The sequence below is a fragment of the Vanellus vanellus genome (assembly GCF_965231255.1).
Source record: "Vanellus vanellus genome assembly, chromosome: 3".
NCBI classification, from domain to species: domain Eukaryota; kingdom Metazoa; phylum Chordata; class Aves; order Charadriiformes; family Charadriidae; genus Vanellus; species Vanellus vanellus.
In genome coordinates, this window is record NC_138907.1 from 2,864,760 (window position 1) to 2,881,947 (window position 17,188).

General features: G+C 36.4%; 1 protein-coding gene across 2 annotated transcripts in view; it reads left to right on the forward strand.

Annotated features, from left to right (window-relative positions):
- Nucleotides 1-17,188, forward strand: part of EML6 (EMAP like 6) — a gene marked incomplete at both ends in the record, with an annotated part of 116,015 nt that overhangs the window by 71,570 nt on the left and 27,257 nt on the right. For both annotated transcript variants that reach the window (XM_082480602.1, XM_082480603.1), the window contains 12 exons: nucleotides 974-1,067; nucleotides 4,507-4,607; nucleotides 6,522-6,724; nucleotides 8,102-8,213; nucleotides 8,940-9,067; nucleotides 10,694-10,835; nucleotides 12,055-12,207; nucleotides 12,478-12,609; nucleotides 14,496-14,584; nucleotides 15,197-15,373; nucleotides 15,484-15,685; nucleotides 15,916-16,042. In XM_082480602.1, coding sequence (XP_082336728.1) covers nucleotides 974-1,067; nucleotides 4,507-4,607; nucleotides 6,522-6,724; nucleotides 8,102-8,213; nucleotides 8,940-9,067; nucleotides 10,694-10,835; nucleotides 12,055-12,207; nucleotides 12,478-12,609; nucleotides 14,496-14,584; nucleotides 15,197-15,373; nucleotides 15,484-15,685; nucleotides 15,916-16,042 — 1,660 coding nt within the window. The remainder of the gene's footprint in view (nucleotides 1-973; nucleotides 1,068-4,506; nucleotides 4,608-6,521; nucleotides 6,725-8,101; nucleotides 8,214-8,939; nucleotides 9,068-10,693; nucleotides 10,836-12,054; nucleotides 12,208-12,477; nucleotides 12,610-14,495; nucleotides 14,585-15,196; nucleotides 15,374-15,483; nucleotides 15,686-15,915; nucleotides 16,043-17,188) is intronic.

A 17,188-nucleotide genomic window follows, 5' to 3' on the forward strand; every position in this document is an offset into this window, starting at 1 on the left:
TACTGTTGAATTACGTATGGTATTTGAAATTCTGTTCTTGCTTTTCTTCCTCTCATTATCAGTAGTGCTGCATCTTTCCTGCAGTAGAAGAGATGATAGCCAGCAGTTAATTTTAGCCGTATAATTCTGTATCATATTTATGGTTTCATTGCATTGCCTATTAACTTTTAATCACCCATTTCATTTTACACTAATAATTCTTGTCACCATTTCAAGCAAAAGAAAAGCAGCAACATCTGATCAGAAATATTTCAAATAAAATGTAATTTGATTTTGGAGTACTTGGACTTTATGAAATTGACTTTCATTGTCCTGTTTGATCCTACCTACCTTCATTGTACTTACACACAAGAATGTTTTGTTTCTGCTTTTGGGAAAGATCAATGGTTTGATAAGGAATACAAATATAAAAAAAACTAAAATAGGTCAGACGTACAAACATAATAGAAGATAATGAAGTCAAAAGAATGTCTTGCAATCATCCAGTTAAAACTTAAGCAGAAAAGTATTATAACCTATATCACAATCAGTTCTGTCTCTGATAAGGTGCTGCCATATTTAAAGTCACCTTTGTTAAGAAGAGGAAGGCTAGGTCATGGATTAGGAGAGTGCTCTGTGAAATCTGATGTCTCATCACCCAGTAGGTATTCGTTTTGGTGCTCAGTATTGCAATATGAATCCTCCTTGTGGATAAAACTTTCGGCTGGTATAGACTTCGGTCACCTTAAGAGGTTGGGCAGGTTGACTCACTTTCTCAGTTCATTTGCCTAATTATCTGTGCAGTCTACTTTAGAAACTGAAGGCCATCGGTGAATCTGAACCCTAATCTCTCAAAGTATTAGTTCCTTTTTTTTGCTTCATTTATAATACATCATTTGAAATTCAGTTTACAGTGTATTTGTTGTGTTCATTGCCTGTTATGTTTTCAGCTAAAGCCTTAGCGCCTTTAACGTTAAGTATTGCTTCTGTACAGCTGATGGAAAATGTTTGGCGTCTGTTGGGCTAGATGATAATCATGCCATTGTGTTTTGGGATTGGAAAAAAGGAGAAAAGCTAGCAACAACCAGGTGAGAATACATCTTGTATAAATGTGTCCTGTGATTACATTTTTCTGAATAATACCACCCATGTGTATTACTTTTTTATAGGAAAGAACAGAACACATCTCTGAAAACAGAACGGTGTTTCAGAGCAATATATCCAGATCCAAAACTTCAGGATCTACAGCTTAGTGTCTGGAAATCCTGTGAACTATTTCTGTCAAGAGTTCCCTAGCCTTTCTGTTAGGATAGCTACATTGATATTATAGCTCATTTAGAGATTTTCAAGTTAAGTTAATGTTTTATTTCCTGATTCATGACAGAAGTTATCAGAGTTGTCATATTTTCCTTGATGCATTAGATGATATTCTGGGTTCCATCAGTGTACATATGCAGATCACGTTTCTAAAAAGAAAAAAGTGTTCCCTCTGATATAAATAGATTTTTCAAGGTCTACTAATCTTGCCTGCCTTCTGAGTCAGCTTTTTCTGAGATATTTGCTCTCTGCAGTTACTAACAGCAAGCTTTGCTAGAAACCTCTAGTGAAGAAGCTTTTGCTATTGCTTGAAGGGACCGGTGTTGGGAAGAGAATTGGATTGCAGTTTACATGTTTGCTTTTTTTCTTCTGGAAAACATTGAATTGCAATATTTTCTTTATACTATATTCATTGTACACGTTAGAAGAATCAAGCTGTTTGAGAACCTGGTTTCTGTCTTACCCTCAGGGAAATCAAACGTACCACTGAAGTCAAGATACTAGATTTGTGTATAATTTGTGTAAGCATGGACTTGTGTACCAGAAAGGCAAGGAATTAATTTTATATGCTTTCTGCCACCATGTAACATCTGGCATTGGTCCATAGAAATTATTAGTATAACTGCAAAAAAGTGCCTGTGAAAGTTAATTTACTTCTATTATTACACTGTGACATGTTCCAGAAGAAATTATAAGATCTTCTCCTGGTAGCTTTAACTGTTAGTAGTATACCGCTACTGAAGAAATATACATTTTGATCCAAGTGTGTGGGTACCATAATCTATATTAGCTATATAACTTTGTCTCGGACATCCAGTGTATTAGGCAGCAAGATTTTAAATCCTGTTGAAAATTTGTGATGTAGGCCTTGCTTAGCAAGTGGTGTTTGTGTTGTCAAACACAACAGCTTCATTTGCTTTCCAGTCCAAGTTTTGCTATCTCCAGACAGATTGTACTTCAGATTCACAAGTGAAAGAAATACCTTATATATTCCCATAGACACCTGCTAAGCTTTTAAAAACAAGATAATGATGGGCTGTACGGCTGCCTGTCTCTTGTTGCCCACAGGAGCGAGATAAGATTAAGTACTCGGGTCCTTTTCAGTGTATGATATATAGGTACCAAATGTATCTACTATTATTGCTAATCTACTATTTTGAAAATATGCAGGGTCCTCACAGAAAGCATAAAAAATAATTTATCATCTAAAAAGTTCCAATTTAAGGTACTATTTATATTTTAGCAGTGCCTAAAGGCAAGTCCCCCATTCTGGTAAGCGCAGTAGGACACATAAAGAGAGGGACAAAAACCAAGTCAGGAGGGTTTACATCCAAATTTTAGACGTGACCCTCATGTGGCCTTAGCAGACAAGAAAAATAGAAGGACATCTCCTTACAATCATGTAGACCCACAAGAAGAATTCATCTAAAGGACAAAACCTGAAAAATGAAGTGTACGTTCACTACATGCAAACTTTCATTATATTTATTCAGTAGTTATTTTATATTTATTTTTTGTGAATATCCTTTTTGCTTAATCTTTTTGGGATGATTTATTTCAGCATGATATCTCATTTTTCTTGTCACAATGTTCAGAATTTACTCTTATTTATTTGTTTTAATTGCTCACTAGATAAATTACACTACTTGTTTCCCTATCTTGCCTCTACGATCTTCTGTCTAGTTTCGTTAAAATCCTTATTGAGTATGCGTACACTGTTAGAATCAAAACGTATCTGAGCTTCTTTCAGTGGCTTCTTATGCCTTACATGCTGATGCAGTGCTGCTCCTGTTTGATTCTAGTGTTTTGTAGTAGTCGACTGCAATCCCTAAGAGAGGGGCGTTGTCAAATTTATTTACAGTCTGAATTGGTGAACATTGTGTTCTTTACTTTCTTCATCCTGTAAGAACAAATGTCTGTGCCAGTCCTTGGGAACACAAGGACACAAAACCCGCACAGGCTTGTATATGTGTTTAGTTTGACCGTTGCAGGAAATCGGGGTGGAAACATAGGCCACATAGTGTAGAGCTCACGTGTCAGCACTATTCATCCTATCACCCAAGCAGACGTACTCTTGTCATTTTACAGGGGACACCCGCACTGAGATGCAATTAGTTTGATTTTGGACTCATGGCAGTACATTTTGCCTGTGTGATAGATGCTTCCAGAAGCAGCAGTGTAACGGGCCTGAACTGAAAGTCTGGGCATTGTTATAGCAAAGTAGAGGAACAGGAGAAGGAGGAATAGCAAGATGTGCGTCAGATGTCAAAGGTGTAAAGGACTGGTTTTTGTCTAGACTGATTGACTAGAAGAAAATACTGAAACCAAGAAGGGTTACCAGAACCATGTGATTTTTCAGATCTGCTAAACCTGTCAGATGAAAGTGTCACTCTCATAGTACAAAACCTGAAAATTCATATTGAAAAGTTAGTGATTTTTGCTTTTTATAAAACACTGAAATAGAAATAATTACTACTTTGCATCTGGGAATATTTTTTTTGCAATGGTGAAACTTAAACATACAAATTCCCGTAAATACATACTCCAACAGAATAATTTTAATTACCTGAGAACTAAGTTTGAATGTGTATATGCTGCTGAATGAACTGTTTCCTAAATTATAATTTTATAATTTGTTATTTTATTTTTCCCTCTTGAAGCACAGTAGGTTAAAAACTTCCCCATTTTTCTTGACAGGATTTAAATATTTATAATTTAGTTCTTATTCATTTAAATATTTATGCTGCCCTTTATACCTTTATACCTTTTCTTAATTGCATTGACCTTTGTTGCCTGCTTCTTCATTATGGCTTAACTGAAATTCAGCGGGAGACAAATTTTATTCCCCGCATTGACGTAGTCTAATTCTTACCCAGTGTATGCTCAAATACATTCTGCCAACTTTGAGCCAGCTTCCAAGGCTAAGCTCTTGCAGGTTAGAAAAACGGCTCTCTGCTTTTTGTTAGCTAGGGTAGTGATGGTAGACATAATATAGACACAGGCACTGTGACTCACCTGCCAATCCTCCTAATGTTATAGATCCATACGGTTGTGTTTGCGCCAAGAGTACTACAGTCATGGTGATTAGCCTCTCATTGTTAAAGACTCTGCTTGGTTAGTCCAATATGATGAAATGCCTATTTAAAACAAATTAGTTTGAAATGTTAAGTCATCCTTTACCGTGTTCTTTCATTTTTATTTTTATTGCAGGGGCCATAAAGATAAAATCTTTGTAGTGAAGTGTAATCCACATCATGTAGACAAACTAGTCACAGTTGGGATGAAACATATCAAATTTTGGCAGCAAACAGGTACTGTATTGAATATTTTATATTTAATTTATGTGAGAATATGTGTATTTTTAATACAGGAATGTCATGTTCTCAGTTTAAGAATTTGTTTTATTTGTAAAGCAATTTTCTAGTTACCGAAATACTAAAAAGGTGAAAACCTACCTCTGCATCAGCAAACGTCACAATATTCCTTTCTCTTTGGAAGTCATTTCCAGCTAATTGTTTTTTAACTCAGGTCATACTATTAAGGATTTTTCCTGAACAGACATCCTTGGCTTTCAGAAAACATGCGCTCCCGTCATTCACTTAGGCAGATTATGACCCTTGCTGTGAAAATGCCAGCTGGTAGCTAAGAAACTTAGGTGCCTCTGGCACGCTGCTAAAAACGGGAGGGTTTGCACTTCAGGTACTGATGGAACACTTCAGCAACCCTTCAGTTTCAAGGTAGAGCTGTTTCTCAGTCATCAGAGATGACTTCCAGAGATGGAAGCACGTGTTTCAATGTGCCAGGCTGAAAAGATAGGTTTGAGGATAGACCTTAAAATACGTGCCTGGGCAAAACAAAAAAGAAGTAAAGAATGCCGTATTTTTTCAGAAGTTCAGTTAGAGTAATTTATCTTTTATCCGTTAGGTTAGTGTCACGATGTGATATCACAAGAATAAAGATATCAAGGTAATATATTTTTAATACCACGCAGAAGTTTTGTTTCCTTTTCTAAATAATGAAAAATGAAAATGTGTTTTCCATTATTTGAAACCAGGATAAGATTCTGCAAGCTAATAAGCAAAATATTCAGAATGGGAGATAGCTATCAGTCTAGACTGTTCTGTCAAACTGAGAAAGACAGCACAGTTGGTTTCTGTTTCGGGTTTTTTTTTTATTCGGGGCTGGATATTTTGTTCTTCGTGACTTTTAATCATATACACTCTATATGGGTACTTAGTAAGAGGGTCTCAGAGAACATCTTCTGTGTGTAAAATTCAGTAAAGGTAGGTGGCACAAGGGCAGCTAAAAATAGAATTCAAGACAACTCAAAATCAGATAGTTTTAAGAAGTTCCTATACTTATACTGTACTTTACGGCATTGAAGCAGTTCAGGTGCTCTCAGATTAAAAATTACTTTTTTTTTCCCTGCATTTTTATGTTAAGGTTATTTTTGTAGTAATTAAATAGACTTGCATTGCTGTTTGCCAAATTCTGTTACAGGAATTTGCATTAAACTGTATTTTATTCCAAGAATAATCTCTTTGCAATAAAAATGGCATATTTTGAATTAAGATTTGCTCAGTGGAATTTGGACTGTCGGTCTGGTGTTAACTGTGAAATACATGATGACTCGAAGCAAGGACGCCACTGCCTATATTATTTTGTAATTCTATGGGTATTTTTGTCTGTGAGCACTCAATTCATGGGCGCATATAGCTATTTCCTGCTTTCTGAACCAAAGCAAGGCTGCGGCAATTTGGCTATCCAACATTCAGAAGAGGAGCAAGTCCTACTGCTTATTCTTCAAAACTGCTGTTAAATTGTCAGGTTGCCAGTGGACAACTAAAACAAACCTCTAGTACCTCATGTGTAGTTGTGGTCGCCTCTAAAGAGAAAAGGCTTGGCAGGAGCTCAGCAGGCTGCTCTGTGCAAAAAATATTCTGCCAGCCATTGTATTAATTCTTTTCACACAATTCCTCATCAAAATTTATCATGTGCTTGGAAATAACGATCTGAAAAATAGAGCCTGGACTGCTTCAAAACTGTCATTACTAGATTGACTTTCTTTTATCGTGTTTTTCCCTTGTGCACTATGTTTTCAGTATTTCTATTATCTGCTATGTCTTAGCCAATCACAAGAGGTGATGAGGTCAAGACATTTGTCCTTTACAGCACTATGGCTACAACCCAAAATTTAAAAAGACCGACTTTTGTTTATATTGCAGGTGGAGGCTTTACATCAAAACGAGGAACATTCGGAACTACTGGAAAATTGGAAACTATGATGAGTGTTTCATATGGGCGAATAGAAGATTTAGTTTTCTCTGGCGCTGCTACCGGAGACATTTATATCTGGAAGGATACTCTGTTGCTTAAGACAGTGAAAGCCCATGATGGACCTGTATTTGCCATGCATGCATTGGATAAGGTATTTATCATCTTACGTGATGCACTCGTCTTTATTATTTTTGTTGCAATACTGGATTTTAGAAGTGTATAACTAACATATCTCCTAACAAAATTACTCAGGTTTTGTACATGTGTGTGTAAGCAATACATTGTTCTACATTGCACTTAACATTGGAGGTGCTTTAATAAACAAAACCGTAATAGAAAACAAGTTGCACTGGATGAATCGGAATGTGATGAGAATCACAAAACCAATAGTAAAGAGTCCTGTTGTTTTGGTAGATGTGCATTTGTAAGCACCACATTATATGTGCTCGTCACCTGACCAATAGCTTTCCGTCCTCTAAATATGCAGAATTTATTTCTCACTGTGTTCACACGTGTCGTTTTCATATTTGTAAACCACAGAAGAGTAACATTCATTGCCTCTTCAACATGATCCCAAAAGTATTTTTGCATCATCAGTTTCCAAGATATGAAACATGACTTTTTTAATACTGTTATCACTGTACCTTAAGCAAGCAAGACTTCAAATATCCAAATCTTTTGTTTTTCTGAGTTAATTTTTCTAGATATCAAAAGTATTTTCTTTCAGTTGCATCAATAAATCTTTAAAAGAAACTATGGCAAAATATATTATTGACATCACATAAATCAGGTTGGGGCAAAGTTTTGCCAATTGAAATCCAGTGGCAACTTGAAGATGTTGATATTATAATATCCTTTTTGAGATTATAGTTTCAACTTTAAACGTGTAGAATGAGAAGAGTATTGGCTATTAACATTTTTATGTATCAAGGTCAGGTAAGACCCCTGCAGCTCAATCCTTTCTGGCCCCAAGTGATTGTTCCTAGCTTTTCCATCAATTTTTCTATTTGATCTTGGCACTCTATTTTCTGAACATTTTCTTCACTTACGTTTTTGTTGGTTAGTTATTTGTGCTGTATTTTGCACTCAACTTGGCACGGGTACAGAGAATCTACAAAGGGAATTAATCAAAGAATTGGTCCCTATGCATTATTAGGACTCAGTTTGAAGCATCTGTTAATTCCATTGAATTTGGAATAACTTGAGAAACTATTATTACAAACTACTGCCTCTTCTAAGGGCGAAGCACTTATCTTTCCATAGCTTATTTCCACATCCAGAAAAATGTTATGGTTCAGCATTACTATTTACAATACTCTGCATGGTTATGAGTCTTTATAACCGTAGAAAAGCAACTGTCTAGATTTCCTCCCCTTATGTTTTTTCTTCATAGGTTTAGGCTCCAGTCTTTTCAATTTGACACGTGAATAAAATGCAGGGGATAATTTATGCTGCCTTTGGACATGTCTTTTAAAATATTAACAAGAGCACTGACATTTGTGTATTGTTTCATACTGTGATCGTACAGGGTTTTGTAACTGGTGGAAAAGATGGAATTGTGGCGCTTTGGGATGATATGTTTGAAAGATGCCTGAAGACATATGCTATTAAAAGAGCAGCGCTATCTGCTAGTTCTAAAGGTATTACTATTCAGTGTGTTTTAATAAGGACTATATGCATGAAGGCTGGTAAAATTGCAGTCATAGGTGTCAAATCTTACTGGAACAGAAAGGGAACAGTAATATAATACTTACTGCTCTGTGCTGGAGTTTTCTGTTTTGATTGATTTAAGTTTTATTTCACACAGTCTTTGCCATTTATAGTTTCTTCTGCTATTTCTTCCTCTATTCTGTGACATTTGGCTTTGTTTTCACTGAATAAATGATTTTAAAAAGAAATGTCACGAGCCTGTGAGTCTTGGCTGTTCCCAAATCTGTTCCGTTTAGCAGCTAGCTTCCTCAAGTGGCCAAATTTCATGTAGTGAGACCAGGATCCCTATGAGTTGGAAAGACCTGTTAAATTCTGTTTCCCCAGGCATCAGTGTGGAAGTCTGTAAAGCGGTATTCACAGATAATCACGTAAATCCATCTTGCTGGAGCCTCTGAACGCCTCATAGCTGTCACTTTTAAAGCAGTAAAATATCAATCTTGATGTGGCCACAATATAGACTAGCACAAGCTTCCCTCTTTGAACTATTAATTAAATCCATGGATTATCTAGTAGTTTGATCAGGCAAATGTATCTCATGTTTCATGATTTTAAACAGATTTTAATTATAAATGATATAAGCTGTATGAATTATAGATCATATGAGTCTCTTTTTGATGTCACAATAAAACCCTAAGATTAATATCTATATTCTTCAGGTTTACTTTTAGAAGACAATCCTTCTATTCGAGCCATCAGTCTAGGACATGGGCATATACTAGTGGGGACTAAAAATGGAGAGATACTTGAAATTGATAAAAGTGGCCCTATGACTCTACTTGTTCAGGTACTGTATGGATCTTCCATATCAAAATATTCCCTACAGAAATACATTATAAGATTTCCCAGTCATTTCTTTCTGTTTTCATTAATCGTGTTGGCCACTGATGCTTTCCTTACTCGGGCAGAAGTTGATGCTTTCTTATGTATATGACTTTGAGGTTCACTGTAGATTACAGAATTCTGAAGGTAAAACAAACAATCCTTTAAGTTCAAATGCTGATCAGATTTTTTAATGATTTTTTTAGACAGTTTAGGACCCTACATAAAAACGAAAAATGAAGAATAGGGCTAACACAATTTTTGACAGTGTGGTTCCATTTCTTTGCTTTTCCTGAAATAATATAGCATATTCTAAAGTATCCTATACTTTAATTTGTGAAAAATTGTCTTAGAGTGATGACAGCTTTCTACAGTGACATGCAGTTGTCGTTGCCTGTGTTACAAAGCATAGAGACCTCTTTTTGCAAGACAAAGTATTTTGCAATGTCTGGTTAAAAAGTTTTCAAATATATGTCCACTGATGTATTTGATGTTACTTTGGTTTAGTGTCTTGAATAACCCTAATGCCTATATGTAGAAAATTGTATATGCAATTTACTGAGTTATAATTTGTCAAGTTTTTACTTTATGTTTTCTATAACTGACTAAAAACAAAACAAAACAAAACAAAACATTGTTTTTTTACAGAAATATGGTTTCCTTGGTATTTTTCTTTCCAGTTAGTTCTGACCACATAAAGTAATATTTCGAATTTGTATTGCCTGTCCGGCAGCCTTACTAACATAAATGCGCAAAGCTGTATTTTATAAATTATGCAACTCATTCACTACTTTGGACTTGCAATCTCTTCCTCACATAGTTCCCTTCACATGAATGCAAGGGTTGCGAGATGGTAAAATTACCCGATTGCTGTGAGTTTTCTGATAGAGAGAAGTGTTGTAATTGTCATCCATCTTAAATTACATGCTTGCATGCATCAACTTGAGCCAAAATAGAAAATACATAAGGTGTAATCAAGATGTCATGACAGTTCCTCCCCTTTTTCTTTTAAATGTATTTTTCCATCTGAACAAAAATGCCAGTTATCAAACTGAAATTCAGATTGAGAATAGTAAGAAATTATTTAACTCTGAATTGCTGTGCCAGCAAGCTATAGGCAAATTGAAGGAAATCTAGAAAAAGCAGGAAGAGTGATTTAAAAATTTTTAGAACTGAGTTCTGAGGAACAATTAAAAGAACCAAGTATGCGTATGTTGGACAAACAAGTTCTCCCGGATCTAAAAAAGTTACATAAAACTTGAAGACAGATTAGCCTATATAAGGATTTCAGGATAAAGTCCTGTTTGTGGAATAACTATTTCCTGTCCATTTCAAGTCTGGAAGAGAGAGCATTGGTAGAACAGGAATTACAGCTAGTAATAGTGGAGGAGACTATGGAAAAGTATATTTTAGATGGTTATCAGAGGAAGCAGACCAAACATTCAGGTCTGTTTGAATGTGGAAAAGTTTTGAGAGGAGACGGTGAAAGCTTTATTGACTGAGACTTGTAAAAGGAGGCAAGGCAAGTGCTAGAACTAATTACATAAACCCAAATGCATTATTTTATCTTATATTAAATGATTTCCTTTAGGGACATATGGAAGGAGAAGTCTGGGGCTTGGCAGCTCATCCTCTTTTGCCTGTCTGTGCAACAGTGAGTGATGATAAAACGCTACGAATCTGGGAACTTTCGTCCCAGCACCGCATGTTGGCAGTGAGGAAACTCAAAAAAGGTAATTCTCGTTTGGCCATACACTGTGATAGGTACTGTTACAGAAATAGTGGAGTATCATTACATCTTTGCTTTTGGTGCACATCACAGGCATTAATTAGGTAGGAAGAGGACACAGTCATTAAGTAATTGGAAGCATAGGAAGTAAATTGTCTTTGGCATGTGTCAAGTCAATGAAAAGGGTAGAAAGAAAAAGGATTATAATCTATTGTAATGAATAATAATGAAATGAACTTTAATCTTCTTCTGATTCCAAGTGAATGAGTTGACCTCAGAATCATTTTCCTTCCTGGGAATACTTAAGGTCAGCCTATTCATTGCTAAAGAAACATTAAAAAGTTTCTTTATAAAGACAAACATAAAATCTTCTGCGTGTTGAGCACAATCAGCTTTCAGTGGCAATATGAACTTTACGTGTTACGCCAACTTCTCTGAAAATGAACAGTTTTCCTGCCCTCTTCTCTATATAAAATTAGATGAGCAATGTTAAGATTCTGCCTTTTCAAAATTACTCTTATTTCATTTATTCATTGATATCCTTCAGGAAATTTTATGGTGTAAATTCAACATGCTTCGTTTTCAGTGACAGGTCCAGAGTGCAGAAACTCTAATTGGCTGAGGGAAAACAGAGTCAATTGTTTTGGAGAAGTGAACTTGGGGACAGATAAGGATAGCTGTATGAGAGAGTATGGTCAGAAATAATGTTGAGGCAAAAAGGAAGCGGAGGAAATGTAGTACATCTCTGTTTTAAATGTGCTCCACCTGAAAGGAACCATTATTCAGTCATATAACGAAGAACCTTTTAAGTGTAGTATCCCTGAAAGACATGTAGTTATACTGCCCATAATGAGTCTTTGAATTTTCCTATTGGATTTCCTTTATGTGTTTTCTTTGTTTTTCTTTTCTTTTTTTTTTTTTTTATTTCTATCATTGGTGTGTTTAGAACATAGTTGGAAGGTGGTATTTTCACCTAAACCCATTTCAAGACTAATTAAATCACCATTGTTAATTTAAGAACAGCCTATTCAGAGGGTACATTCCTATTTAGTAAAACGTTATTCATACCCCTCCTATCACATAATATATTTATTTTAATAAATAACAAATCTATTTTAAAAGTATATACTTGATGTAAAAAATTTTCAGTTGCAATTTGTTGATGGTTTTCTCAATACTAAGTTTGTAAACTTTAAGATACTCCTTTCCATTTTCTTTTGTAGGTGGACGGTGCTGCGCCTTTTCTCCTGATGGGAAAGCCTTGGCTGTAGGGTTGAATGATGGGAGTTTTCTGGTGGTAAATGCTGACACTGTTGAAGATATGGTCTCTTTTCACCACAGAAAGGAAATGATCTCAGATATAAAGTTTTCACGAGGTATAATCAGATGATAAAGTGAAAGGGCAGTGTTTACCTTGGAGTTTGTTTTTCTCCTCTAGAGAAAAGATCGAGTGTTCAGAAGGTAGCTTGTCTTTATATGCGCTCCATGCATTTAAATACTTTCCAATTCTGTGTAGTTGTATGCAGCCTAGTATAACGGGGCCTACCCCAGCTGGCGGGTTTGGATGCACTACAGTAGTAAAATTGCATAACAATAACATTTATAACATGTGCACCTTTAATAACCTCAGTGTCTCTTCTTTACAGAATCAGGAAAGTACCTGGCTGTGGCTTCCCATGATAATTTTGTAGATATTTACAATGTACTCACCAGCAAAAGAGTTGGCATTTGTAAAGGTGCATCTAGCTATATCACACACATTGACTGGGACTCAAGAGGTAAAATGTTTGACCAGAGATACAGATTTAAAATGCCTATAAAACGGAATATCGGAAAACTGTTCTTGTACCAGTACTAAGATAAACTGTAACTACTAATGCAAATGATTTTTCAGCATCAAGCACCATATGTGTTCAGTGCGATTACATTTGTTTGTGGAATTCATCCTCACTTGTAGAATTTGTACCACAGGACACGGTGCTTCACTGCTGACAACATATGACTAAAATGTCATATGATGAACATAATATTGCTTTTCTTTGCCCTGTTCTTTTTATAGTTTTGTAGTGTGTGGCATATTTTTCTCTTCCACCTTTTATGTCCAATTTCCCTTCTTCTTTGCTGAGCATTACGTGATAATCATGGCAATGAAGTTAGAGAGCCTTATTGTCACAACTAATTAAGTCTAGTAGGATTGGTGATAAGCTCGTGCAAATAAGCCTTCCTGGACCTAATATGATTCTGTGTGGAACCACCTGTGTATCTGAGCCCTGCTTCCCCTGTTGCACTAGTCCCAAAGTGCGGTGCAGGCTCACTGACAACAACAGGAGCTAACCTCCTTTCAGAGCCAACCTGTTCAGGTCTGGGTGCCGTTCCTGAGCCAGTAAGATGTGCTGCAACTGAGCTGGCACTGTCTGCTTGCTTACAACCCTGATAATCTGACTACTGATAGGCATACACATAATAACAGCAATTTGTCCGATACTACCTGTATATCTGTAGTAGCCAGTTCTTGGATGTGTTATGTGTGCAGACATAAAGTATAAAAAAACTGAAAATGCTTTGTGTCCTTAATGGTATTTATTGGAAACTCTAACTGAACTTCTAGATGTAAAGGATTAACATACTAAATTGTATAACCTGTCTTTTACAGGTCAGATAGGAAAGGCATAATAGTACTGTAATCCCGTGTTGCGTTTCTTGTTGTCAGTGATTCCAACAGACTGAATACAGCTCATGTAACTAAGGACAAAGACGCCCTGTCAAAATATAACAACATTGGAACTGCACTAGTTAGGATCAGTTGATAATCTAATCCAGGGTTTCATGGTAAATGAGTGCTTTCCCTGGCGGTTATCCAGTTTCAATGCTGTAGAACCACTTTTATGATAATAAATCCCCACAAGATTTCTTACGGTAGTGTAGTTGTTATGACTTGAAAAATTCAGAAAATGGCTTTAATTTTCTTATATTGTAAAACTGAATTTGAAAGCATTTTTTGCTTCTTCATGCACAAATACTTGCTAACATACTATCAGTTGCATACAGGATTATCTTTCTAGTATCACAGTATTCATATGGGTATGGTAAACTTCCTATTCATAGAATCACAGAATGATTTGGGTTGGAAGGGACCTTAAAGATCATCTAATATCCAACCCCCTTGCCATGGGCAGGGACACCTCCCGCTAGACCAGGTTGCTCAAAGTCCCATCTGCCCTGACCTTGCACGCCAAGGACAGTTTGGTGTGTAGCTGGGCAGTATGCCGGTTAGGCAGTGCAAAACAGAGAGGAGCTTACAATGTTTTTAACTCTTGGCAAAGCTGTCTTGCAAAATTGTTATAAAAATTAATAGCATACACATTTTTATTTGTTTTTTACTTTCCATTATCATGATGAAAAACACTTCTTATCAGAAGAAAGTGATTTGCTGCAAGACAGTAATTTTTTAAGGATGTTGGCTGATATTTAAAATTCTACTTCTGCAGTGAATCAGGAGTACAGGATTCTTATGAGAGTGATTCTAAACATCTGTTTTACTTTTACTATGAATAACTCTCTGGAGAATAATTTCTTAGCTTACCCCAAGAAATATTTTCATTCAATCAAAAGAAAGTTCATAATAATGAATAATATTCATAATAAACTCTTATTTCGTATCCAGGAAAGTTATTGCAAGTCAATTCTGGTGCCAAAGAACAACTATTTTTTGAAGCACCAAGGGGGAAAAGGCATATTATAAGAATTGCTGAGGTATGAATTATGCTTACTGTTTTTTTTGCTGTGGAAGTTATTTTTCTGGACTGTTGAAAATTAGCGTAGTTTGTCTTGAAGGGGTATATTTATTCCTTTTAAACGACTATATTTACAGTGTTTAGAATTAGAATTATTTAATCATTCTGTATAGTGCCTTTCCTAGCATTTGTGATGGTAGGACTTGCCAGTTTCTGGTTGTATCTCTAAATTTATTGTTGTTTGTTTAATAGCAGTGATTCCCCATAATCCCCTTTCCTGAACAATCACTGTTTTCGGTGTGCATCCAAGTTATAAACCATCTTTAAACAGTATCACCTGGCTTTTAAGGATGTTGACCCGTAATTCTGCTACAAAATTGCCAATGTTTAGCACCTCAGAAAAATCTTTAAGTGATTTAAGCATCAGACATGCTCTACTTTGGGAAAGCAGGAATGTTTAAAGTTTTAGTCCCTTTGATGAAGATGTGAAATTTGTTTAACTAGCTGGAAACACTTTCTGAAAACACTAAAAAAACTCTAAAAAAAAAATAATAGTGAACATAGAGAAATGAAACCAGTGTGTATTGGCCATATATTAAGATGACTTCTTTTGCGGAAATTTTGATTGCAGATAGAGAAGATTGAGTGGGACACCTGGACATGTGTTCTTGGTCCTACTTGTGAAGGAATTTGGCCCATGCACAGTGATGTCACCGTTGTAAATGCAGCTAGTCTTACAAAAGACGGAACGCTATTAGCTACGGGAGATGATTTTGGTTTTGTGAAGCTTTTTTCCTATCCAGTGAAGGTAATAAGTGTATTTATTTCTGTGATTAGAAACTGTGCAAGAAAAGGAATTAAGGAAGACACTGTTCACAGTATGTCAGACTGCTAATATGCGGATTCTTTGTGCTACAGGGCCAACATGCAAAATTCAAGAAGTATGTGGGTCACAGCGCACAGGTAACCAATGTGCGGTGGTTACACAATGATTCTGTGCTGCTGACTGTAGGTGGTGCTGATACAGCTTTGATGATCTGGACCAGAGAATTTTTGGGCATTCAGGAGAGTAAGCTGGTTGATAGTGAAGAATCAGACACAGATGCAGAAGAAGATGGAGGTAAAGAGGATTGTATAAAACACATCTTTAATTTAGTCTTTGTTACACAGTGACTCACGTAGGCATTTAATTTGAAGTGGGCAAGAAGCTTTCATGTGCTAAAGTTCTGTGTAGGGAGAGCTTGGTAGGATTTGTTTCCTTCCTTGTATTGGTGCAGGTCTTCTTTTTTTTCTACTCTTCTACTATGAAAAAAGGGTAGTTTGCTTTATTATATGTTTTATTTTTCTAAGGTTATGATAGTGATGTTGCAAGAGAAAAAGCAATTGACTATACCACTAAGATCTATGCAGTAAGCATCCGAGAAATGGAAGGGACAAAACCACATCAACAGCTGAAGGAAGTTTCAGTAGAAGAGAGGTATGTCACACAAAGGCATTCATTTCCAAATGTATGTTGCATTCTTTTGAATCTCTTTTCATTCAACTAAAATTAGTCCTTAGAAGTAAGACAGGATTTTTAAAGTTCACAAGAGAACATTTAAAATGGGGTGCAGTGTGTTAACGTGATGGAGAAAAATATGTATATGTATGTAAAACACCTGTGAGTGTTGTGTTCTCTTCTGCTGTTCACATAAGCAGTGATATTCTTTCCTAATTAGTATGTGTAGCTATAGACATATCTGCAGCAGGGCCTTTGTGATAGGGCGAGCTTGTGAATACTTTGTAGCTAAGGCTTTTGGTGATGTTTTCATTGAAAGATTTTCAGTTGCTTATAATTGTGTCAGGTTGTTACTGTTACTGTTAAAGCTGAAATTTCCCATGGCACACATTGGCCTTAGGCTGAATTATTCTGAAAAAAAATAAGCTGGAAGGAGAACAGTAGCGGAGAGGACAGTAAAGAAAAGAGGTAAGAGCTAAGCGTAGAGGGTGAGATCCAGTGAAACACAGACCTGGGGGAGCGGGTGAGTAAAAACTCTGACTGGGACAGGACGGCTGGGACAGAACAGGAGTATCTCTAACCAGTAAAGTACATTCCCCTTTGTAATCTGGAACAGCAAATCTACGCCTGTGAATCTAGTTGATGACTCAACTGTGAATCCATGCAGTCTCTTTTGATAGAATTTCTTTCTGCAAGTGGTTATTCTTTTATCATGAGTTTTCTTGCTTTTGCCCAATGTTGGGCACTGACAAAAAGGACTGCTGTGGGTTAACCCACAGAAAGAATTTAAGCTCAGTTGTTTCCCCTCAGTTTACCCAGATCACGTGACTAGTAACAGTACCGGTAGTGTGATGACATATTATTCTCCCCACAGGGAACCCCTGCTAGTTAGAGAACAGGATAAATAGTCCTTAGGGAATACAGTGGGTGCAGAAGTAAGCGCTGGGGCACTGTAGGATCCCTGCTGCAGGTATTGCAAAAGATGAGAGATCTGTGTGTAGAAGGAGGCTGGGCTGGCAAGAAGAGCACGCTCCGGAGCCCGCGGAGAGCCGCCTTCTTGCTGTTCTTGCTTCTGTCACAGAGCTGCGTGGTGATGGTTGGCAAATAGAATACTTGTACAGGCAG